Source organism: Equus przewalskii, chromosome 21 (genome assembly GCF_037783145.1).
Source record: "Equus przewalskii isolate Varuska chromosome 21, EquPr2, whole genome shotgun sequence".
Taxonomy (NCBI): domain Eukaryota; kingdom Metazoa; phylum Chordata; class Mammalia; order Perissodactyla; family Equidae; genus Equus; species Equus przewalskii.
The window spans coordinates 18,731,805-18,756,352 of NC_091851.1; the positions used below are offsets into that span (position 1 = coordinate 18,731,805).

General features: G+C 54.5%; 1 protein-coding gene and 1 long non-coding RNA gene across 8 annotated transcripts in view; one reads left to right on the top strand and one right to left on the bottom strand.

Annotated features, from left to right (window-relative positions):
• The window catches only part of SMOX (spermine oxidase), a 36,765-nt gene that overhangs the window by 8,230 nt on the left and 3,987 nt on the right, over positions 1–24,548 (bottom strand). For 3 of the 7 annotated variants that reach the window (XM_070587917.1, XM_070587914.1, XM_070587919.1), the window contains exons 2-3: positions 4,954–5,187; positions 1,011–1,237 (exon numbers count right to left, since the gene is read on the bottom strand). In XM_070587917.1, coding sequence (XP_070444018.1) covers positions 1,011–1,237; positions 4,954–5,161 — 435 coding nt within the window. In that variant the 5' untranslated portion in view covers positions 5,162–5,187. Of the gene's footprint in view, positions 1–1,010; positions 1,238–3,369; positions 4,095–4,953; positions 5,188–23,039; positions 23,276–24,548 lie in introns of those variants that run through there. The other 4 variants (XM_070587916.1, XM_070587915.1, XM_008507944.2 and 1 more) reach the window with 4 other exon arrangements.
• LOC139078034 (uncharacterized) lies at positions 18,360–20,080 on the top strand. The gene is made up of 2 exons (XR_011530741.1): positions 18,360–18,697; positions 19,386–20,080. It is a non-coding gene; the product is annotated as an uncharacterized lncRNA (long non-coding RNA).

Below are 24,548 nucleotides of genomic sequence, written 5' to 3' on the forward strand. Positions count from 1 at the left end.
GACCAATTTACTGACCTGGAGTGCAAGATCCTTATACTATAAAGGATGAGCTGTCAGAAGGCAGGACCTACATATTACCTTGCTTGTTCAGTGCAGGTCACAGAACCAATGAAAGATACCAAAAATATTAACATTTTTAAAAAATCCGAATAAGACAAGGAAGGATGTGTCCCATTGCCACTTCTATCCAACACTGTACTGGAGCTATTAGCCAGTGCAACAAGGCAAGAAAAATAAATAAACAGTCTTAGGCTGTGCTGTCCAATACAGTAGCCACTAGACACCTGTAGCAATTTAAAATTAAATTAAATATTTAGTTCCTCAGTTTTATGAGCTACATTTCAAGAGGTCAAGAGCCACATGTGGCTAGTGACTACCATACTGGACAGTGCAGGGCTGAAAACAGCTCTATCATTGTGAAAAGTTCCGTTGGACACTGCTGGTCTAAAGATTAGAAAGGAAAAAATAAAATTCTAATTTTTTATAGGATTACAAACATAAAATTCCAAAATATTATTAGAATATAAATTAATATATTAATAGATATAGTATTAGAATTAAAATAATTTAGCAAGGCGGCTAAAATCAATATATAAAAATTAGTTATAGTTCTATATACTGGGGAAAATTAGAAAATAAAGTTTTTTTAAATTACCATTTACAAAAGTATTCAAAAGCAATAACAACAACAATCACCAACTAAGTAATAAATAGTACTAAATAAATAAATAGTACTAATAGCCTAGTAATAAATCTAATAAAAGATGTTCAAGGCCTTTCTGGAGAAAGATGTAATCATGTGTATCAATAATCTCTTACCTAGTACTTCTCACTCATCATCTTCATTCTATCCCCAAATTGCCCTGATTTTCCAAATGTAGGCCCAGAGAGTGTGCAAAGACATGACCGAGATCGTAGACATCCCCAGCAGGTCGCCCAACTCCCCCCACACTGCCAGGGCACTCCCTGCCCCCACACCGTTGTGCCCAGCTGCCCTGCTAACGCCTCACCTCGTTGTATAAATCGCTGAATTCCTCAACCACGTCCTTGGGGATCCTGCGGCCACGGTTGGTAAGGTAGCAGGCCACACCATTCTTGGAGTAGCGGCTGATGCGGCCCACGCTGCGCTCCCCATCAGTTGTCTCTTCCAAGAGGCCGTTGGCTTCTGCTAGATGATAGATGGGATTCCCATGGGAGCCATGGATCCAGGTGGCTCCCAGTTCAAAAGTGGAGTGTCCTGATGGTGACAATAAGAGGCCCTTAGAGGGGCAGGGACTTCTTCAAAGGGGGCCAGAACACTGCCTCACTCTCCTTCCTCCAAGAGGATCCTTCCACCTCCCACAACAGAGCAGAAAAGGGATTAGATCCCCCTCTGGCAACCAACCAAAGTCTTCAGTGAAAAGTTCCCCATGGAAACACATGTGGCACAAAATGGGTTCCACTTTATGGCTGAGATAACTGCCCCCCTGAACGACTCTGTGATTTGCCACAGCATCACCGCACTGGATTAGTCAGAAGGTTCTCTTTTTCCACCCCACCTTTTTCTAAGCTAACACCAGACACCAGACCCTCCCACCTCATGGGCGCCTCCCCCTCAGAAGAAATTCTGTGGCGCCTGAGGGTACAGTGGTCCCAGCAAGGGGAGGGAGGTCACCTGTGAGGAGACCCAGGAAGTGACCCTGCCCTCCAGACCCAAGGTCCCCCTCTGACCTTATTCTAACACCTCAACATCCCGGTGGCCCAGAGTCTAAGCCCTTCTCCCAGACAGAAAGTGGCCACCTCCCAACTCAGTCTGGGGCAGAGGAAAGAGGGCCAACATCCCAGTCTGGAAGACTCTTCCCCAAGGCAGTCTAAAACAGACTTCCAGAGAAAACTAAGCTCTCTCATCCCACAGCACAGGCGGCAGAATCCTGAGAGGCCGACAGGGGCAGGGGGCAACTCCGGGGCAGGGCTGGGGGCTGCTTCTACCACCTTGTCCACAGCCGAGATGCTCTGCGGCAAGTTGCCTCTCGCCTGGGCCTCAGTTTCCTCTTCTGATGCTGCAGGGACTCTGATGCATTTGTCTCCTTCCCTGCCTAGCTCCCAGGGAAGTTGAAATAATGAAAGGAGAATAGAGAGGAACGTTTTTTGGTGTTTTGTTTTGTTTTGGGTGGCCTGATTCAAGATATCACGTGTAGTCAGTTTTTTGCCAAGATGGTCACAATAATTTCTACTATCCTTACACGCGGCCCTTTGCAACGTGACTTTGCCACTCCCATCAAGAGGTGGAATCTATCTCCCCACCCTTTGAATCTGGGCTGGGCATGTGACTTGCTTAGATTAAAAGAACGCATTGAAAGTGACATTTGTGGCTTCAGACATTCAGACCTAGGCCTCAAGAGACCTCGTGGCTTCCACTCTCACCCTCTTAGAATGTGACCACCACGGAGAGAAACCTAGGCTTATCCTGCTGGAGACACAGGGCCCAGCCAAAAAGCCAGTTCCAACCACAGACACAGGGGTGAGGCTATCTTAGACAAACCAGCCCCAGTCAAGCCGCCAGATGACTGTAGCTATGTGGGGGATCCTAGGCAAGACTAGCGAAAGAACCGCCTAGCTGAGGCTTGCCCAAATTTCTGTCCCACAGAATATAAGCAAATAAAATGGTGTTGTTTCAAGCCATGACTTTTTGGGGCGGTTCGTTAGGCAGCAATAGCTATCTGATACACCACAAGATGTATACACTGCAACAATCCCCCTAACCCCAGGAACTGAGTATTTCTCTTTTTTGTGCCTTCTTTTTCCTGGGCTGCTTCTAATTAAACCACCAGTTACTAAAAATAGCCCTGTATGCATGTATGTGCCAAACACAGAGCAAGAGCAAACACAATCAACCTCACGCCACAGCCAGTGAGACAGAATTTCCTGGTGTCTCTGGAAAAAGAGGCAGGAATGTGTAGCGCTCTTTGTTCAGGAAAAGTTGGCAGCCTGGAGGGCACGAAAAGCTGAAAATCCAGTGCCCTGCCTCCAGTGGGTTCCTGGGGGCATTTATTCCTAATCCTCCTTTAGAGCCTCAGGCTTGGGGCTCCCCAAAGTGCCTGACCTGAGTTCCCAATAGGAGAAGGGGGCCAGCACCCGGGGGAGGGTCCTAGACCTTCCCAGGGCACACTGGGCAGCTCTACGTCATAATCACTGAGCAGTGACGTCCAGGCATGAGGCACCCTTCCTGGCTCCAGACAGTCAGCAAAAGCAGGAACGAGGTGAGCAGCTTGAGGTCAGCAGGAAGGTCAGTGCCCCAACCCCATCCCCCAGGCTCTGCAAGGAGGTAGGGCGGACCAGAGCAGGCCCCAGTCTGAGGATGTTTCCCACCGTCTTCCACATGCACCTCACCTCTGTCATTCTTGCTACACCCCTGCATCCAAAGGGCATCAGACACCATCTCCATGTCTACTCCACAGTGTCCTTGGAGCCTCTGGTCCTCAATCCCTGCTCTCACCACCATGAGTCACAGCTACCGTCTCACACTGCACATACAACACAGGTACATACACCCTTGTCCAGACATGCTCTCCCCTCTCCTGGCAGGGTCGGCCTGGTCTTCCTCACATAGATCATTCCACACGTATTGCCCCCTCTTTCTTCTATCTACCCAACTCCCACCTTCACCTGAAGCCCTGCCCTGGCTCCCTCCTCCCAGGAAGGCTTCCTGCCTGATGCGTACCCCCTCAGCCTCCCGCAGCCCCATTTCTCCCACCTCGTTGTCCTGTGCCATCATTTCACTGCATGGCAGGTCTCAGCTGTCAGCTACCACTGAGACCGGGCCATTTGTCCCCAAGTCTTCTGCTTCTGTGTCAGACCCTGAATGTTTTAACAAGACTCAAGAACCAGGAATGGAGCCACCCCTTCCCTAAGGCTCCCAGCCACCCCATCAGGTGTAGAGCAAAGAGTCCTAAGACTTCCCTGCTGACTGTCCCCAGGTTTATGAGTGTCTTGGATGGCGCCTTCATCCTCACTGCCAACACAACTCCTGTGTGTGCCAGGAGAAGACAGACACAACCTCACGTACGCCTTCCAGGAAATGTTCTCGGGGAAGACTCCTAATGTGATCAAAGTCTCTGAAAGAAGAGAGAAAGTCCCCATGTCTCCCCAACCTCTGCTTGGTCTAAACCAGACCACCTACTTCTCTGAGCCAGTTGCCACATCCAGCAAAAGCGGGCATACATAGACGCTGCTTGGCCTTGCTGCCCCGTGTGGGAATAGACAGACACAAAATCCTCCGGAGGGTCAATGCAGCCCACAGACTCAGGCCACCGTGCACGGTCCCCCTGGTCCCTACCTGCTCAACCTCTCATTGGTCAGACCCCCTAGCTGGGAAGCCCTGACCTCCAGCTGCATTTCTGGCAATTCCCCACTGGCTAAGACCCCTGGCAAAATCTGCCCACCCCTGGGGTAACAGTCTTACCTGGTTGCTTTCTCTAGAGTCCTCATTACTCTGCAACCTAGACAGACTCACTTCCCAGACAATCCTAAGACCTGCCCACCACCCACAAGAAGGCCCAGAATCCCCTTCCACCTCTGCAGCCCTGAGCTCCTGCTGTGCCAGGCTAGCTCTCAGTCATGATTTACTAATTCACACTCAAAAGTTAATGACCAATAAAAGCTTACAGGATTCCCCTTCTTGTGAAATAGAAACTGGTCCACTCACTGCCAAGAGAGTTTGGTTCTCGGTGTCCCCTCCCTCTTAAACACTGTGAACCTTAGGTCACGTCCCAAAAATGGAGGCCAGAGGCCCACACTGCCACCTCAGACGGCTGCTGAGAGGGCAAATAAAGCTTCTGGAAAATGCCTAGGCAGCATGCATGATGGATCACTTACCCCAGGGAAGAAGCTAAAATACTGAGATTTCAGGTAGGCCCAGGGCACTGGGGGACAAGAGGTGACCTTGGGAGGTGGCTGCACCAAGGTGGCACTCACCGAGTTTCACGCTCTGCACGCGGCCTCCGATGCGGCTGGAAGCCTCAAGCACAGTGACATCCGTGAAGCCCTGCTCCAGAAGCGCTTTGGCTGCAGCCAGGCCAGCCAAGCCGGCGCCGATCACCACCACGCGAGGCTGTCCCCTTCTCCGTAGGCCACGACTGAGAGGGTCATCCGCACTGTCGCCACTGGATTCACAACTTTGCATACCGTCCGCACTCGCCTCCTAGGAACCTGCGGGGGGTGGGGGTGTCACAGCTCACCTGCCCTGCCTTCCCTTTCCACCTGCCCCAAGGGACACTCAAGGGCTCTGCCCTCGAGGGGAAGCCTCAAGCCCTCCCCCTCCTCCCTGAGGACCTGGACAAGCGCCAAATCCAAAAGATGTGGGGAGGGAGGGAGGAAGAGACACAGGGAAGGAGAGAGAAAGGGAGGGCTGCAAGCTGGGCAGCCCCCACCAGCAAGCAGGAAAGCTGGGAGCCCACCCTGAGCCCCTTAAATCCATCAATCTCATCCCAAACCTGCTAGGCACGGCCTCTTCCCCAAGGTCGAGACAAGAGCCGGCCAGAAATATGATGACCGAGAAGGCCAAAGTCAGGAGAAGTTGCCCCTGGCACTGCTCACCCTGGACCAAATCAGCCCAGCATGGCTGCTATGGTTCAGCTCACACCAACCTGGGGATGCTCACACTGACCCCAGGATGCTTGCACAGACCTCAGGATGCTCGCACAACCAGGATACTTGCACACACAGCACTGGACCCTCTGTTTTCCCTCCCTTGCCTGGCTCTCCCTTGCCCCTTCTCTTCTCCTCTGGCTTTCTGTTAGTCTTTCACAGCCTCAATGAGGTGGCAATTTGGTGGGCAGGACACAGTCCTGCCCTCCACCCGCCCCCCCCCCCCACCCCAGAAAGTGCCACGAGGCCTATATTGGATGAGCCTCTGCTATTCCGGGTAGGTCTCTGGTTGTTTTCCCCAGTCCACCCAGCCCCTTAGTCACCGCAAAGCAGCAAGGAGCCCAGGAAACAGTGGGCCATGAGGACCCGTGGCACCAGAGGCCAGACATCAAATTGACAGTTACGCTAAGCCAGCTTGCTCAGAGACGCCAGGCTAGGGAGCCGATGGCTGTGAGGCCTAGAGGGTCCCTGAATCCAGCCCCAGAAGGCTACCCTTCTATTCCCAGAGTGACCACGAGGGTTTGAAGGTGTTTGTGGGCCATCCCGGAGAGTCACTCAGCTCTGATCCTGTCCCTGTTCCTCCCCTGACCCAAACAACTTAGATCCCAGATGCCCTTGCTGAGGTTTCAGTGGCAGAGGTTGCAGACTCTAATAGTATCCAGGATCTAACAACAGGGGAGCAAACGTGGGTGGAAGGTGGCTGCTGGGCAGTGGATAGGAGGCATATAAAAAGCTGTCACCAGGTTGGCCTGGTAGCATAATGGTTAAGTTCGCGTGCTCCGCGGTGGCGGCCTGGGGTTCTTGGGTTCAGATCCCGGGTGCAGACCTGCACCACTCATCAAGCCACGCTTTGGCAGGCAACCCACATACAAAGTAGAAGAAGACTGACACAGATGTTAGCTCAGTGACAATCTTCCTCAAGCAAAAAGAGGACTGGCAACAGATGTTAGCTCAGGGCCAATCTTCCTCAAGCAAAAAGAGGAAGATTGACACAGCTGTTTGTTCAGGGCCAATCTTCCTCACCAAAAAAAGGTGTCACCTATACCTAATAAAGCTGAGCAAAACTGTTCCCACAACACAGCAATCCCACTTCTAAGAATAACACCCAAGAGAAACAGGGCATATTCCATCAGATAGACATGCTAAAGAATATTCATAGCAGCTTTATTTATAATAGCCAAAAAACAGAAACAACCCAAAGGTCCATCTACAGGAGAATGGAGAAATATATTGTGCTATGTGTAGCATATTCATAAAGGGAATATTTTTCAGCAATAAAAAGAACTCCTGATACACTCAGCAATTTAACATCGAGCAAAAGAAGCCAGAGGCAAGAGAGCACCTCCTGTATGACTCCATTTACGTGACGTTCATGAAGAGGTAAAATCGATCTGTGATGACAGAAGAGAGATTGGGAGGGGGAGAACGACTGGAAAGGGTCAGGAGGGAACCTTCTGGGGTGGAAGAAATATGTGTCGATCTGAAGGGTGGTTACACAATGTACATATAAGGATCCACTGAGTTGGGCATTTAGGATCCGTGCCATCACTGCAGGTCTGCATACCTCAATAACCACTCAGATATCTCTTCCTGGCGCCCCATAAAACGATGAAAGCTGGCACCCTGACCTTCTCCACCCATCTCAAGGTCTGAGGGCTGAAGTTCCATCCTACTTGCACAGCGCCCTCTAACATCTTTTTATCGTAGGTTTAGCAAAGCGGTCTTTTTCTAAATATGCTCTCAGGCTGTGATGCTACTCCTATGCCTCCCCCCTCCCACCCACTCTACCTGCCCACGCCACCCCTGGGCAAGGACGGGAATGTCCCCCAACTCCTGCCCCCAAACTTCCTGCACCCAGGCCTGCCCACTCCGCGCAGGAGCGGTTCCCCAGAGGGCCGGAAGGTGGCGCCCGAGGCCCGGAGCCCTCGCCCCGCACCGCCCCGCCCACCCCGGGCAGAGTCTCCGTTCACGGGCAGGGGCTCCCTGCTCTTGGCTCCCACCCCCTTCCAGAAGCCATGTCGCGGCTTTCCCATTCCTCTCCCGCCTCCTTCTGTGCTGCTTTTGTCCCCACCCCCGCACCCCACGGTGTTCTGCCCGGCCTCCCGCGAGCACGGGGCTCAGGGCTGGCTCCAGTCCTTGCCCCACCTCCCCCTTTCCCCTCCCCGCTCCCCCTCTGCCTCCCTCCCCTCCCCCAGGTTCGCCTTCCGGTGGACTAAATTTAGAGGTGAGGGTGTGGCTGCCTGGACAGGCTGCCTCTGCGGCCATCGGGGAGGAAGGGTCCCCGATGTGACGCGGCAGCCAGCCTGCTCTGCGTCACGTCTGTAAACACACGGGGTGCTCCGAGCTGCTGCTGACGCCACCTGCCAGGCACCCCGCCCTGCTCCCACGCCCCAGTTCCCAAGCACTGGGGGAGCCCTTGCCTGCGTGCTGGTCTCCAGGCCTCCGTCCCCACCCCGAGCCCGAGGCCACCCCCCAAAACAACCTCTTATACAATGGAAGGGTGGGATCGCTGCAGTGGTTCTCAAAGCTCCCTGGTGGAACGCCTTCTTGAAAAGCTCCCGTGGGGCCCAGGGTGTGACTGGGATGAAACGGGGTCCGGCTCCCCCTGAAGTCTCATCAGAGAACTCCCAGGCTCCGTGGGGCACCACCTCTGAAAACCCGGGGTGTGGATAAGTTGCTGCCTTGGGAAGCCCTATAGGGAAGAACACTGGGGCAGCAGCACCTTCCCGGCCGGCTACCTGAACTGCCTGGCTTCCCAGCCTCCATTTCCTTCTATCGAAGTGACTGGCTTGTCCTAACTACATTGTTGTGACAGTTAAAGGCCCCATGTGGATATCACAAGATTGTCAGCATTTTCAAGAGCCTCATGTGAAAATCATTTGTAAAGTTCTGTAGCTGAATCATGAGCAGACTGTCTTTGGCATGGGGTTTAGGAAGGGATTGTGGGAAACGCAGGCCAGCAGGTAGCCTTGAAGATGAACACAGAAAGGACTGTGTTCCCAACATCTCAGAGACCTTGAACTCAAATAGACATCACATGTGGGCGCCAGGCGGAAGCAGGTAAGCAGGGGCCATGTAGGTCACCTGCACCCCTGACCCTCACGGCTAATCCCACAGTCATGTCCCTTTATAGGCCTTGTCCCAGATGGGCCCGTCAACCCCTGGGGTCCCCAGGAAGCCAGAGAAGCCACCCGCACAGCCCACAGAGGGCAGAGAGATGAGGAGTCTGCCCTGTGGCTCCCCACATTGGCCCATGGAGCCAACACACCCTGGGGTCCAAACCGAAAGGGAGAGAGAAAACTACCCAGGGGAACACCTACTATGTGCTGGGCCCTCAGCTAAATGCTGAGCTGGACCTTCCAGCGCCCTGTGAGCTCCAGCTAGGGCGGTGAGGAGCAGGGGAGAAGCAATTTGTTTTCTGCTGGTTTGTGTCATCTTTTCCTTTCCAATACTTTTTTTTTTTTAATTTTATGAGAAAATGCCTTATTGAGGAAGAAGAAACCCTTAATGGTTCTCGGTGCCTGCCTGCCCTTCTCTCGCCTTCGAGAAAGAAATAAATAAATAACATCCGCTCCTTGATCTGTATGCACAGGAGAAACAGAACACCCTGTACTTTTCGAGCAGATAAAGGAGAGAAGAAAAGTGCTGGCTCAGCCAGGCAGGGAGGAGGGGAGGGGAAGGAGGGAGGCACAGGGCAACAGACACTTGCCTTCTCGATCCAGCTTCCATGGCAAAATGGGGGTGGGAGCAGGGGGCCCCCATGGCTGCAGACAGCCAAGCCTGGTAGCTTCAAGAAATCAGGCCAGCCACAGCATGAGTGTCCCACCCTCTTTCAAGAAGCCCCCCTGCCCACCCCCTGCTCTGGCCTTCAGGCCACCACCTCCCCCTGCTGCCCGGAGCCAATACTGCCCTCACTGAACCTGTCCAAGGAGCCAAGCTTGACAGAAGGCAGCAGGGCAAGGAGAGTGGGAAAGAGAGAAGACAAGCCCTGTCCCATGGCAGGGTCACCAAAGAAGGATGGATGAAGACTAGGAGGCCACGCAACGGGAATGGACACTAGCGGCCAAGCATGTGTCCACTGCCACTTCCCCAGCCACCTTCTCTGAACATCCTCACGAGTTTCATTTTGTCCCCCTTTACCCTCTTAAGAAGTGCCTCCTAATCGCCATATACCAGAGACATGTTTTAGTCCTGGCCTCCAACATCTGACAGTCACAACCCTGCTGAGCCCCTCCTAGAAATGCCCAGAACTGAGCTGGGGGCACCGCGCATTTCCTTGTGCTTCCCCCACAGTGCTTAAAGCTGCTGGAGCACCGATCACTCCCAAGGCTGGAAGCTGAAGGTATCCTTAGTGGAGGACCTGCCCTTCCCATGGGGTCAAGCCAAGTCAACCCCACAGCCCAAATCACTGTTGCCTCTACCCTCAGCTTCCACAGGTGCCCGTCTGCCTCCTCCATCTGAACCATGCCCGTAGAGAATTGCTGGGCCTGCACAAGTCCCACCCCTTAAAGACAAGCTTGGCCAGACCTCTCATTAACGAGGGATAATATCCAGCAATTCACGAGCACCTGCTACGTTCCCGCATGGGAAAGGCCTCAGCACGTCAGCCTCGACCCTCTGGACCCCCGCTGACCTTTCCAGCTTCAAATCTCATTCACCCACCCCCCCAAACATACACACAACCCCAACTTCACCAAAGTCTTGGGCATCCCCAGCCTAGCCCACGTGAAGGCCTGTGGACACGTCTCTCTTGCAGGCATCACAGAAGCTGGGTCTGGGTTCTCACATGCACACCCTGCACAGGGCACTGTGGTCGTGCAGCTGTGTTTTTGAACCACCAGCAAAGCCGGCCTGCTCTAGTGATGTTTCCTGAAGGCACAAGACACCTAGGAAATGCGAGTTCCTGGCACTGCTTCTGCTCTGCAACCACCACCATGCCACCCCTGCCTGCTCTCAAAGCATGGGCAAATCAGACCAGGAACTCCTGTTGCCTGTTATTCAGGAGAGGCTGCAGCCCCACGATCGCTGAGCAGGGCTGAGGTCCCAGGCTAGGCTGGTGACCCTCTCTCCGAGCCCCGGTAGGGAATGGCATGGAGGCTCAGTGGCCCAGCTCAGTGCAGGCACCCCTTCCTCCTCAGCATTGGGAGTCTACTTCAGCTCACCCAGCAAACAGCAGGTCACTTCCTCCGCAACAGTGGGCACTACCACAAAAACGATGCCACGAAGGGCCAGCTTCCCATGTGCCCCACACCCTTCCAAAGTCGCCCCTCACAAGAGACAAAAAATGTCTACCCATCTTTGGCTCCCTCGGAACACAGGCTACTCCCAAATGCGTCTGCCTCCCTGTCCTTCTTTCAAGGTCAGCCCAGGATGAATGACCCATTTCCCAGAGAAGAAGAGAATGGCCAAGGCAGTCAGCCCACCTGGCTCACCTCACCTCACCCCTTAGGGTCCAGACTCTGCGAGCAGAAGCTCTCCAGAATGGGCCCACCCCTTCCAACAAGCAGGCTTCTCCCCTCCTCTAAGCCCAGGGCTCTGGGGGCCACCTGTGCCCTCTCCAACCAACCTTGGGCACTTAACAAGTCTCTCCTCCTAGCGTCCAAGGGCAACAGCCCTAACTCAGTTTCCCTGGAGGGACCCCTCTCTGCCTCAAGCTTCTAACAAGAGGGGAGGGAAGCTGGGGGGTGGGTCCAGGGGAATCTCTCTGGACTGCCTCGCAGGTCCGGGGAGGGATTTGGATTCTCGCGGGCCCCCCAGACAATGCAATTATTCTTCAAATGTAAAAAAATGCCCAGAAATCCCAGACCAGCTGCTTTGCACAGCGGCCTAGACAAAGGGGCTCTGTGTCTGCCCAGAAGGCTCCTCCCACTCCTCAACCCCAGGGAGGGGCTGGGCTCCAACTCCTCCCAGCCAGACCCTCGCCAGCCCCCCTCACGCAGGCCAGCCAGCCAGGAAGTGAAGGAGGCAACATTGCCGGGCCAGGTCCGGCCAGCCACAGTGAGAGGGTGGGGGGAAGAGAGGGGAAGCGTGGGGACAGGGCAGGGCAGCCTGTGAGCCCAGGAGACAAGGAGAGGGAGGGGCCCAGAGACCTGGGGTCAGGCCCAGCTCAGTCTCTCCCTTGCCAGGCGGTCCCAGACCAGTGTCTTCTCTTCTCTGGGCCCCATCCAGCCAACACCTCTGAACTCACCCCAAAGACACAGCATCTGCACCCCCGCCTCCTGGACATTCTCATCTAAGCCCCATCTGATGCTCGACTGCCTCTAGTCTTCAAGCTTTCCCATCTGTAAAACGGAAATAGGCAGAGCTACCTGGTAGGATTGCTGGGAAGATTAAATGATAGCAGAGGTAAATGTGTGGCCACCTGCTAGGGCCACCTTAGACCAGGAGGGAGAGAGGAGGATCCCCAAAGAGACTAGCACAGAGGTGGGAGCCACCTCTGCCAGTGCCCAGACCATTTCACTTGTGGAAGAATCCCAATCTTCATCTGAGCTCCAATCTCAGCCTCAGCCTTGGTCCCACCCAATCTCAGACTGGACCACAACCCCGACATCAATCAGACTGCCCTGTAGGCTGTGTTCGACTGACCCCCCTCCCTGCCTCAGCCTGCCCATCATACCCAGTTTTGGGGGTAAGGGGCAGGTATCAGAGATGGCGGCCATTAGCCAACCCCAAGCTCATAAAAGGGGAAAGGTGAGGGTCCCTCATTCCTCAGAGCCCTCCCACCTCACAGGCCAACGTGGGGAAGGGCCTCTGGGGGCTCCATCTTCCATCCCGGCACCTAGACTTCTCTCTGAGCACCATGTCTTTGTTACCCACGTCTCTTCCCTGCATCCAGATGCATAAAGTCCCTAAAAGCCCAACTTGAAAAGGCTTCGTAAGCCTTTTCAGAAGAGAAGCAGGGAGGTTGCACTGCAGGGAGAGGCAGCCCTGGACTTAGTGTATGGGGGACAAAGCAGGGCCCACGCCAGCACTGGTAGGCAGGTGGGGGAGGCATTCCTGGAACTCTCTGGGCGGGCCTCTACTTCCCTTGATGCTCTGCAAGATGGGATAGACACAGGTAGATTGTTCTAGGACCCCGACTTATCGCTGCCTGCTGGGACAGACCCTGGAGACTAGAGGCCCCAGCTCCAGGCTAGCAGCCTAGCTGGTGGTGGAGAAGGGGAAGAAAGCATGGAAAGAAGCCTGAGAAAGGCTGGGGTCTTTCTGACGGGCCTAAAGCTCAGCTGGCAGCCTTGATGACTGTGCAGCTGGAGGGAGAAACAGCAGTGGAGGGGGGCCAGGGCAGAGCCTAGGACTGCACTGCTGCCCCCACGCCCACACCCAGACAGCTATACCCCAAACTCCACCCTGGAGAGCCCACCTTCAGCAAAGATAAGTGAGTGGGGACTGGCCCCGTAGCTGAGTGGTTAAAGTTCCGTGTGCTCCGCCTTGGCAGCCCACGTTTGCAGGTTCGATCCCGGGCGTGGACCTACTCCACTCATCAGCCATGCTGTGGCAGCATCCCACATACATAGCAGAGGAAGATTGGCACAGAAGTTAGCACAGGGCTAAGCTTCCTCAAGCAAAAAAAGAAGAAGACTGGCAACAAATGTTAGCTCAGAGCGGCTCTTCCTTACCAAAATTAATTAATTGAGTGAGTGGATCCCACTCTGACAATAGGTCACATCAGGTGACGGTCATGATTGCTTCTAAACATCTCCTATGAACCTTTCAAAACCTGGGCCACCCCCACTACTAGCTTCCATCTCCAACTCCAGCTCCTCAACCCCCATGCCTGGTTTTCCATCTTTGCGTGTGTCTGTGTGCAGATGTCCTGTCTGGCCAGGTAGGCAGTCACCTCTCCACACACACGGCCCGCATTCTCCCTCTCAGATCCCAGATCTTCCAGAGGCAGGCAAACCCCATGGCCCTTCAGCTCAGAGAGAGGTCAGGGGCCTGCTGTGGTGACTATGCTGCTCCTGGATGCTCCTGGAAAAGATGAAATTGCCCAGACAGCAGCCTCTGCCCCTAACGTGTATGGCCTTGGAAGAGTCCCTTAGCACTTGAGCCTCAGCTTCCCCATCTGTAAAGTGAGAGTGATCACCTCTACTCTTGAGTGAGGCTGGCCCTGACCCCAGACCCTATTAGCCAGCTTCTTGTGTCCCAAGCAAAGTCCTAAAGGCACAGGTTTCACTTCAGCAGCTCTCAGATGAGACCCCAGGGCCTGGATTTCCTCTCTCTTAGCAACACCTGATACACCAACTCTGAATCTCCTTCCAGGAACTCATCAACCACAGAAGTCGGTGAGTCTCTTACACCTCTGTGTTCAAACCACAGAACTGATCTACTGGCAACTACGTTGGTGCAAGACAGCCCTTGGCGTCAGCAGACCAGGCCGTGGGAAGAGGAGGGCTGATGGGAAATGGTGCTCACCGTCACTCACTCCACTGGGAGAAAGTTTTCCTAAAAGGGCTGAATCTGGACAAAAAAACAGCCTCAAGACCAAGGTTCCAGCCCTGTGCTGAGGCACCCAAGTCACCATGGCCCTGGGGAAATCCCAGGAAGAGACACCTCTCTCATACACACAAACACAATCACAAAAACATACTTACTTGAGTTTCACTTGATGACCCAACTTGATAAATAGTCCCCTCCTTTGGGGACACCTTATAGCACCATAGTTTTCATATATGCCCTGAAGTCAGATCACTTATTTTTAAATACCAATGGTTTAAACCTCTACCACATATTCAATGAGTGACCTGAGCCTCATCAGTAGAATGGTGAGAAAGAGGACTTGCCTCACAGGGTTGAGTGAGACAATACAACTGCTTAGCCCAGAGCCAGGCATGTAGCAGCAATGGTTCTTAAATTTATTTTCCTACAGGCCCAAGTCTGCATGCTAGTGGGGGTCACCACAGGAAGGGCTGGCACACCAGATGTGGGTGGGGTAGCCACAGCCAGTAGAGAGGTCATAGACCCTCCTGCATGATGGCTCCAGAGCAAGACCTCCAGGCCTCAGAGAGAACACTCCATCCCACAGTGACACCGCTGTGGTCTGACGACAGGAAAGGAATAGAGGATTAGGAGAGAAGGGCCACCCCACTTACTGGGGGCACTTAGACCTACCAGGCAAGGTCTATGAGGCTGTAAGTACAATGACAGGACCATCTCTCCAAGCTGGCCCTCAGTGATCCTCACCTCCTTGTACTAACACCGGGCAGAGGCCCCTCCCAGGCTGACCCATATAATCAATAGCACAGTGTAGAAACGTGGAGTGTGACTTCTGAAACTAGGTCATAAAGCACATTGTGGCTTCCGCCTTGCTCTCCTGGACTGCTTACTCCAAGGGAAGCCAGTCACCACGTCATGAGGACACTCAAGCAACCCTATGGAGAGGCCCAAGAGACAGGGAACTGAGTCCTACCAACAGCCAAACCATCTCGCCCAGCATGTGAGTGCACCCTGCTGGAAGCAAACAGTCCAGCCCCAGTCAAGCCTTCCGATGACTGCATCCCCAGCCAACATTCTGACTGCCACCTCCCAAGAGACCTTCAGCCAGAAACACTCAATGGCTCCCAAATTCCTGACCCACAGAAACTGTGAGGATAATAAATGTTTACTGCCGCTTTAAGCCACAAGTTGTGGGCAGGTTTGTTACACAGCAATAGGTAACTAATACAGTCAGCAATTCTCTGTCCCCAGAGACCCCCCCCCCAGGGTAGAGACCCCCAGGTAAAGACCCCATTCTACTTAGGGTCCCAGCTCCCTCTTCCCTGAAATCCAGGGCCAGGGTGCAGTGAGCACAGAGCCTGGCCAGACGCTGCAGCTTGTCAGCCCCAGGAGACGGGAACTCCTGCCCAGCCATTGCACACACCCACCTGGAGATTTTTATCAAAGACCAACCCCCAGCTCCCACATAGGTCATCTAAGTCGGACGCTTTGGGGTGGGGTCTCAGCATGAATCTATTTTAAGGACGCTACATGATGCTAATGTACAGTCAAGGTTGAGAATCGCTGCTCTGGAGCAGGCTCCAAATGCAGATTCCAGGCCAGCCCAGAACGTCTGGGGCCTGCCTGTGAGGAGAGGAGGAGGCAGAGAGAGCTGCAAGGCCAGGCAGTACCCAGGGTCCAGCCCCCACCCCCAGCTCAAGCTGAGCATCTCCCTTTCTCCTCCCCTCCCCTGCTGCTGCCCAGCTCCCAAAGCGCTCTGCATCCCATCCCAAGGCAGACAACGCCAACCTCTGCCCATGGGGACCGCTCCCTTTGAGAGGACCCAGCGTGAGGATGGGGTCTGGCTCTCAGTGATCTCGAGGAAGACTCTGTTTCCTCATCTGTAAAATGGGAATTGCCATCACACCTGCTCTGCTCTCTAATGGGTCCTAGGCTCCCACTCAGAAGTCTTTATAAAGATCTGTAAGTTTTGTCTCCCTTAAGACACAGCCCTGCCTGGCACTGCGTTAGCCACAGCGATTGGTTCAACAGACAGGGCCACAGCCAGTTAACTCACAGGTACACAGGGCGGTGCTAAGGGTTGTGATGGTGAATGCAGGAGGGGACGGTGAGAGGCTTCTAACAGGGGCAGGGAACAGGGTCAGAGAAGACTGCAGGAGAGACAGCAGGAGCGAGCCCCAGGCAGGGGGAACCGCACGTGCAAAAGCTCAGAGGCACTGCTCACACCATGGGCTCTCAACACCGAATTTCCTTCCCAGGACTCACCCTCCGAACCCAGGCTCCATGTGGCCACACTCACCTGACCTGCCGGCAGGGAGGGCCTTCCTTGAGCTTCCCCAAGCCAGTCAGCCACACGCACAAGCTCGCCCCCAGGGGGAGCCCAGGAGAAAGGGCAGGATGGCCTCAGCTCCCCAGAGGGCACAAACCCCAGAGGCAGGGTCCCAACCCTCCAGAGAAAGGGGATGGGGTGGGGAGGACAGTCACAGTCACTCAACAAATGGTACAGGCATTGCAGACCCAGCGTACTGTGCAGGGTGAAGAGCAGGGAGAAGCTGGGTGGGCACAGGATATCCTGGGGTGGGGAGATGTCTTAAAGCATGGGGGGCATGTTCCAGGCCTGGGGTGTGGCCAGTGGGGAGAGAAGGTATGAGAGAAAATGGGGCCCAAGAGGAGGGGGTAAAATGAGGGCGAGAGGGAGCAGGGAACAGATTTTTCACTCATTCAAAACTGCTTAGTCCTCACAGCCAGTAGGATGGCCACTATCAAAAATAAATAAATAACGAGCATTGGTGAGGATGCAGAGAAACTGGAACCTTTGCGCACCATTGGTGGAAATGTAAAATAGTGCAGCCACTGTGGAAAACAGCATGGCAGTTCCTCAAAGAATTAAATATAAAATTACCCATGACCTCACAATTTCACTTCTGGGTACACACCTGAAATAACTGAAAGCAGGATCTCAAAGAGATATTTGCACACCCACGTTCACAGACAGATTATTCACAACGGCCAAAGGGTAGAAGCCACTCAAGTGTCTGTCCACAGAGGCATAAACAAAATGTGGTATACGCATACAATGGAATATTATTCAGCCTTTAAAAATGAAGGAAATTCTGACACATGCAAAACATGGAGGAACCTTGACAACATTATGCTGAGTGAAGTCAGCCAGTCACAAAGGACACATACTGTTTGATTCCATGTATATGAGGCACCTCGAGTAGTCAAATGCATAGAACAGAAAGTAGATGGCGGCTGCCAGGGGCTGGGGGAGGGGAGAATGGGGAGTTGGTGTTTAATGGGAACAGAGTTTCAGTTTGGGAGGATGAAAAAAAGTTCAGCATCTTGATGGGGGTGACAGTACACAACAAGGTAAATGTCCTTAATGCCACTGAACTGAATACCTGAAGACAGTTAAAATGATAAATTTTATGTTATACATATTTACAGTAAAAACACCAACAACAAAAGTTGAGTGAGTACTACTCTGTGCTGGGCACTCGGGGCACAGCAACAGCCAGTAGCACCCCCGCGCCGAGGGTCGAACACTCAGGGCTGACGGGGGCCACAAAGAAAGGCAGGGGGAGGGGAGAGGCAGCTGCTCTGTGGCGGGAGGTCAGGGAAGCCTCTGCCGAGGTGACACTGAAGCAGAGGAAGTGACAGGCAGGAGGGGATCAGAGGGTGACCTCCTGGGGACTTGCTGAATGACAGGATGTGGGGGTGAGTGCCAGGGCGGGGTCAGGATGACTTGGGTGAGCAGTTATGACATCACCAAGACAAAGCCTGACAAATTCTGTGTCAACTGGTCATCCCTCTTCCCCTTCACAACAAGCCCGTGAGGCAGGAAAGACGAGAAATGGAGCCCATACAACTGGGTGCAGGACCTGCAGGTGGGAGGAGAGCCCAAGCAGTCTGACGCCGGAGCCGAGCTCTCTCCTCAGGGCTGTCTCCAGAGTTGGAACGCTTCTCCAGGCTGCCTCCCACTGCAGGGCCAAGTGCACCCCCGAACACAGGGCCCAGGGCCCCTCTCCCAGCCCCACTTCATCTGCATCACCTGCAGGCATGGCCCTGCCAGCCCCTGACCTGGGTCAGTGTCCCCGCTCAGAGACCCACCCATCCTGCAGATGGGGCCTTGGAAGCCCAGGAGATGGGAGCTGGCAGATAAGGAGGTGGCTTCCCCGTGGGACTTCTCCTCTCTCCCTGCCAGGAGCCGCAGCCTCACAGTTCTAGGGTGAAGGAGGACAGCCCAGTCAGCACTTTCCACTGACTCTTTCAAAACCACTGACAAGCTCTGAGACAGACTGGTGAGACGAGTGCGGCCCGGGCGCAGTTCCCCTTTGCCGGCCCCGCGTGACTCTGCACAAAGCCCATCTGTGCTTCGGCTCCAGCCCCCAGGAGGGGGACTCTGAGAGGATGCAGGCCCATCCTTTCTCCAAGCCACAGGGTCCCCACTCTGCTGAGCCCAGGCCCTGTGCTCCCTGCCCACAGAGATGCCGCCACCCCAACAGCAGAGCTGAGCTGTCCAAGGCTCACTGGGCCCAGGCTGTGTTTGTGGGGAGGGGCTCCCCCTCCATTGTAAACTCTTTTCCAGCAAAGCTGCCTCTCCTACGGCCCCTGCTCAGCATAGTTCATCACAGAGGTAGGTGGCATGCATGATCCCAAAATAGGAAAGGAAAACATCTCCCCCACATCCAGCCACAGATAAGCCACAGAGCAAACAGCTACCTACTGAGCCCTTGGTGTGCCAGGGCCCGTGCTGGGCCCTTTCCATTCGTCACATCATTTAATACTCTCAAACTCCCCGGTGCCCATTTTACAGATGAGGCGGCAGGCTTAGAGAGGTCTGCAGATGTGACGGAGGCCACCAGACAGAGTGAAGGGCAGAGCCAGGCTTGAAACACTGAGCTCATGTCCTTGTGCCCAATGCTTGTTCGGTTCTCAGGCCCCCACTCACCTCCCGGGGCGGCAGCCCTGAGGACTGCCCTCAGCCTGGCACTTCTGCCTCACCCCTCCCCACACACTGTGCCAGGCACTCGGGGCTGGCGAGAGGCGTCCCCAAGCCTGGTGGCTCACCCAGCCATGCCACCAAAACCTGGGGCTGCCATCAGGAGGCAGGTGGGAGCGGAGTGGAGTGGGCTGCAGGCCACCCTAGTGTCCCTGCCCCATGGAGGCTGGCTTAAGGCTTGCCAGGCACTCCACTACGCCAGGCCACAGCTCTTGGCCCTTGGCTTCATCCTCCAGAAAAGGGATACAGATAATGGTCTAATCGCTTTTCCAGCACAAAAGAAAATTCAAAAAGCAATTAACTCATACTTCCCTCTGGACAGTCTCACTGGCCCAAGATTTTCTCCTCCTGGTAACTTCAGAGAGGTTCAGCTGTGCTCCTCTAACAAGTCCTAACACACACTCGCCCATAAAGGACTCTCCATAAAGTTCAACCCTGAAGAAGGAACCCCACCACCTCCCGCCCCAGCAAGAGCTGGAACCAGGTCTGAAAAGCCAATGGTGTTCATTTCAAAATGGGCACGTGGGCCCTGGGCCCATGATTTGACCCATAAAACACCTACGGAGTTAAGACGCTGAGCTTGGACAACAAACATATCCTTCAAGTCCTTTGGTTGAGTTCAAAGAGAGACAATAACATGCCAACTTTCGAAATCAAGAAATGTCTGGTCTTAGAATTCCATCATCATCATCATCATCACTAGTTTTCACTGAGCATGTCTGACATGCATGCTAAGCATTCCAGGTGGAATAAAGCAGTTAATCCTCACGTCAATATCCCCATTCCACAGAGGAGGAAACCGAGGGTCAGAGAGGTTCCACAACCTGCCATGTGACATAAGACGCTCCAAAATTCATTTAGTAAGATACTAAGGCTCAAGCTTTACTCATCTTTAAAACCAAGGAATGAGTCAAGCTCATCATCTTTTCTTGAGTTACTTTTTCAGATTAACTCAAAAGTTTTGCATTAATTGTGTATGACTTTTTAATTTTCCAAAATAAAGGAGAGTAAAAGAGATCTGTGTATTTAACATTTAAAGGCCTCATTTAAAAATCTCTCCTAAGAATGTTAGCCCACCGGTGGTCCTGAGTGTCTCTGCTTGAGTCATCTTAAAATCTAGCTGACTCAAGGTCTAGTTTTTTGCCAGTCCACAAGGAGGGCCCAGCAGCCTGTCCTCCCCGGGTCAGGAGTTTGGGAATCGGGGCTGGGCTGGCCGGAGGGCAAGTCTGGCTGTGGATGGGGAGACAGAACACAGGAACAGGCTCTGAGGGTGAGGCGAGGTGAGGTGAGGAAAGGGCATTGGACCAAATGTCCCAGAACCTCGGTTGGGGACCCAGTCACGCCATCTGCTGGCACTGCCCACGTCTCCATCTGTGAAATGTGGTAATAGCTCGTGCCTCGTGGGGCCGTGTGGGGAGGACAGGAACTATGGGTCTGCCGGGGCCTGGCACAAAGTTGGCAGAGGGTGGCTAGGTTCTTTGCTCTGTTTTCTAATAAAATACAACTCATTTCCAAGTGCTGCTCCTTCTGGTCTTAAATCACACCTTCCCTGACACCCTCCCCCAAGAAGCAGCCAGAGGATAAAGGAATCTGGACTACAGGGGGCAAGGATTCGGCCACCATGCTCCCGCTGAACCCAAATGCTTTTCGTCGTCCTCCGCCCTCCCGGCCCCTGATTTAGGGAGAACAGGAAAAGCCCCCAGCTCCCGCCTGTCTGAGGAAGAAAGAGGTGGGCACAGGAGGACAAGAGAGTGTGGCTGGCTGGGTAAGCAGCTCACGGAGCATCCTCTGCCAGGGCCTCTCGCACTCTGGCCTCGTCACCACAGCAGCCTGACCCTGCCCCATGACAGCAACCTCTCCTGGCCGGCTGTTTGAGATGCCACACCCCAGGGCCCCCACCTAAGCTGCTGAACAAAGACGCCTCACACCTCAGAGGAAATGAGGTGAGGCAAGAGGCAAGGCAGGGTGGCCTCCCTGACTGTCCCCCCCAGCCGAGGGGGAGGGGCCCTGGAGCCCTCCCCCTTCTCCCCCAACCCCCGCACTTGCAACACCCCTTCCAGGAAGGCAACAGGATGCAATTCCTAACCTTTTGGGAAAATGACTCAGAGCTCTGCGAATGCGAGGATCAGGGTCATAAAAGCAAGCAGACCCTTCCCCGTGCATTGAGCTTGAAGGGGCACAGCTCTTCTGCAAGAAAGCCCAAAGGAGGAGGGCGGGGGCCTGTACCCCAACCACCAGCACTGCACACCCCCGCCACACTTCTCACTAGAATACAGCTCTGATCAACCACTGCCCCGCTCCCCACGGCCTAATGAGTGAAGGCAGGTCCCTGATACCCCAGCCCTGCCCTCAGCCACCCTGTCTCCCACACCCACCCACCGGATCCTGACTCCCACACCCAGACTGAGCCCTCAGGGCCCAGAGTGGCCTGTGAAGTCTCCTCATTCTGCCCAGATCTCCCCACCCTGCCAGCCACTCTTCCAGGGAGCCAGTCCTGACCGCCCGGCCCTCACTCTTTCTCCTCCTCTACAGAAGACCACTCCGTGCTCTGATCAGGACCCCACTCCACGCCTCACCAAGCTCTCTGCTGGCCTTTGTGCCTCCCATCTCCCTGACTGCGGTCTCCTTCCCTGGGTCCCTCCTAGAGCCATGTCTACAGCCATGTCAGTCACACTGAGAGCAGCCAACAGGTATTCGACACCACAATGAGCCTACAAGGGCAGTAATGTTATCCCCATAGTACAAATGAGCAAACTGAGGCACAGAGAGGCTTAGCTTCTTGCCCGGAGGTCACAACCCCCCTCTCTGAGATGAAAGGTGGGAGAGAACTTGCAGAGCAAGAAGGTGGCAGGAGCAGTGGGGTGGGAGGCCCTCCCAGAATCCCAGAGACACAGGCCTGGCTACTGTCAGGTCCTAAGCACCAGAGGGGTCCTCCCAGATCCCTTCTTCACCCACCCAGTGAAGCAGGGCTGCTGTCATGAGAACCCAGGGCTGGCTCTGGGCCCCAGGCCCCTCCAGGCCGCCTCTCCCTCTACAGTGCCCTTTTCTTCCACTGATGGTCCAAATAGTACCCATCCAATGAAGTCCATGTGCTCCAGGAAGCTACCGTCCATCCTTCCCTCCCTGGCACTCTAGGACCACCCATCACCCGTGTTTGTGGTCTTTCATGGAGCAGCATCCTTCTGCATCAGCCCTTTCCCACCAGGTGTTTTCCTGGTCAGTGGGATATTATTAGGAAGTCTTCAAAAAAAGATTTCTATGGTGAAATCAGTTTGGGAAACACCAAATGGTTTCTTTTCTGCAGGACTTGTCAGAGCTTTTAATTCTCTTAGCACACTGAATCTCCCACAGGGTAGGGGACTAAATTTGCCAGTTTCTGCCCTTACTTGTCCCCTGAACCCTTGAGGTTTCTCAGAACAGTCTTTGAGAAATGCCACCCCCTCCCACCTCCTCAGGACAGCCTAACACAGCAGGGGGCACACGAGCAGGAATCAAAGTGGGGAGTGACTGGCTTGGCCCTGCGGTCCTATTAGGAGGTATGTGGGACATTTGGGGAGCTCAGCCTGAGAGCCCTCTTGGCACTGCCCAGAGTCACTGAATCTTTGCCCTCAGTGTCGGCCCTTCCCACCTTCCTTTGGGTGAGGTCACTGCCCACCCTCCTGCCAGCATCTGAAGGGGCCTCCTCTGACCAGTGCCCTCAGATACCACCCTCCTGGCCATGCAGAGCCCAAAGCGTAAGGGGCCTTGGGAGATCCCCAAAGCAAGCTGGACAGTGCTTCCGTGCGAACTGCTCACTCTACTCCATCATTAGCATGCAAGGTTTAATATTACCAAAATTAAAATGTATTAAATGCCATTCTGGGAAGATGCAGTGCCCCACCTAACAAACCTGTGACCCTCCCCCGTCTCCGGAGGGAGAGGACTGAATCCTTCAATTTACAGGAAACTGAGGCCTCAGAGGGGAGCAGACACTTGCCTGTAGTGGCCCAGCCAGGGGCAGAGCAGAGAGAAGCATCCAGGCCTTCCCACTTCCAGGTGCACGGGGGAGGTAGCCCACCCCACCCACGGCTCACGTAACCATCAGCGGCAGCTACGAGGCCCAGGCAAGGGACACTGCACACGCCAGGGGTAGTGGCTCAGCAGCTGGGGAGACTTCGGGGGCTTTAGGAGAAGATGGCATGTCTGGGGCTGGAGTCAGCTGTTTCCCCAATCTCCTGGGCCCCACCCTGGCTGGAGGAAGAGTGCTCACTCCAGATTGGCTACCCATAGGGCCGGGCTCAGCTGTGGGCAAAGATAAGATGCCGTACATGCTGCCTGCATGTCACTCTGCCCTGGGACAGTCGCCTAAGACACCCCCTTGTGGTCTTGGGAGTTCCTCACAGTCAGACACCCTAGAAATCAGGCCTGTGTTCCCTGCCTGAGACCTAAGCCCTGAGAGGCTCCCCACTCCGCCCCACCTCACAGCACAGTGGCCCCCTGCATCCCGCACCCTCTCTACACTCGCCTCTGCCCTGCCCCCATCTCAGCTCTCACACCTCCCCCAAAACAGTCCACAGGAGCTGGGATAGTCCCCTTTACCTGTTCCAGGTCCCACCCAACCTGTGCCTGTCCCTGCACCTTCCTGGCCCCTGAGTCCCCAATCTCAACCCTCGCCACACAAAGATGCCCCATGGACCAGCAGCACTGTACCACCCAGGAGCCTGGTAGAAATGCAGGGTCTCAGGCCCCACCCTAGACCTGTTGAATTAGAACCTGCATTTTAACAAGCTACCCCGGTGATGCACGTGTATGTCAGAGTTGGAGAAGCACTTTTATAGATCACTGCTCTGATCAAGTCATTGTACCCCTGGCCTGTAACCTTCGATGACTCCCCTGGGGCCCAGTGAATCACGTCCAAACTCAGCAGCTCGACAGTCAAGGCCTTCCCCAACCTGGCTTCGACCCACTTCTCCAGGCTTGGGGTCCCACTCCACCTCAGGAATGCCATCCCCTCCTCTGTTGGCCAAAGCCACCTAGGAGTTTAGGACTCTCTAAAAGCACCACCTCCTGCAGGAAGCTAGTCTGAAGTGCACCTCATTATGTCATACCTGGCATGGCTCATTCTTATTCCCTGCAGAGTGGGGATTCTGTCCTGTGTTCCCAGTGGCTCTGAGTGCCAGGCTAGGGCATACGAGATGCCAGGTGCTGACCGCAAGCCCAGCATCCAGGTGTCAGGAAGTCCACTCTCAGCTCGAGCCTACCAGCCTCAGGATCTGCCTCAGCATTCACTTCAACTCAGCAGAAAAGGACTGGGGCAGCGTGGGCAATCCTCCTCCATACTCCCTGCCAGAGAGCAAGCACTCCCGAGCACCATGGGCCGGGTGTGCTTCTAGCAGCAATGTGCTTACTCAATGCCTCGGTTTCCCAAAATGCAGAAGAGAATGCCACCAGCTCTGCCTCCCTCTTTTCCTGGGGGCTGGCAGGATCTACCAAGATAGAGGAGCAG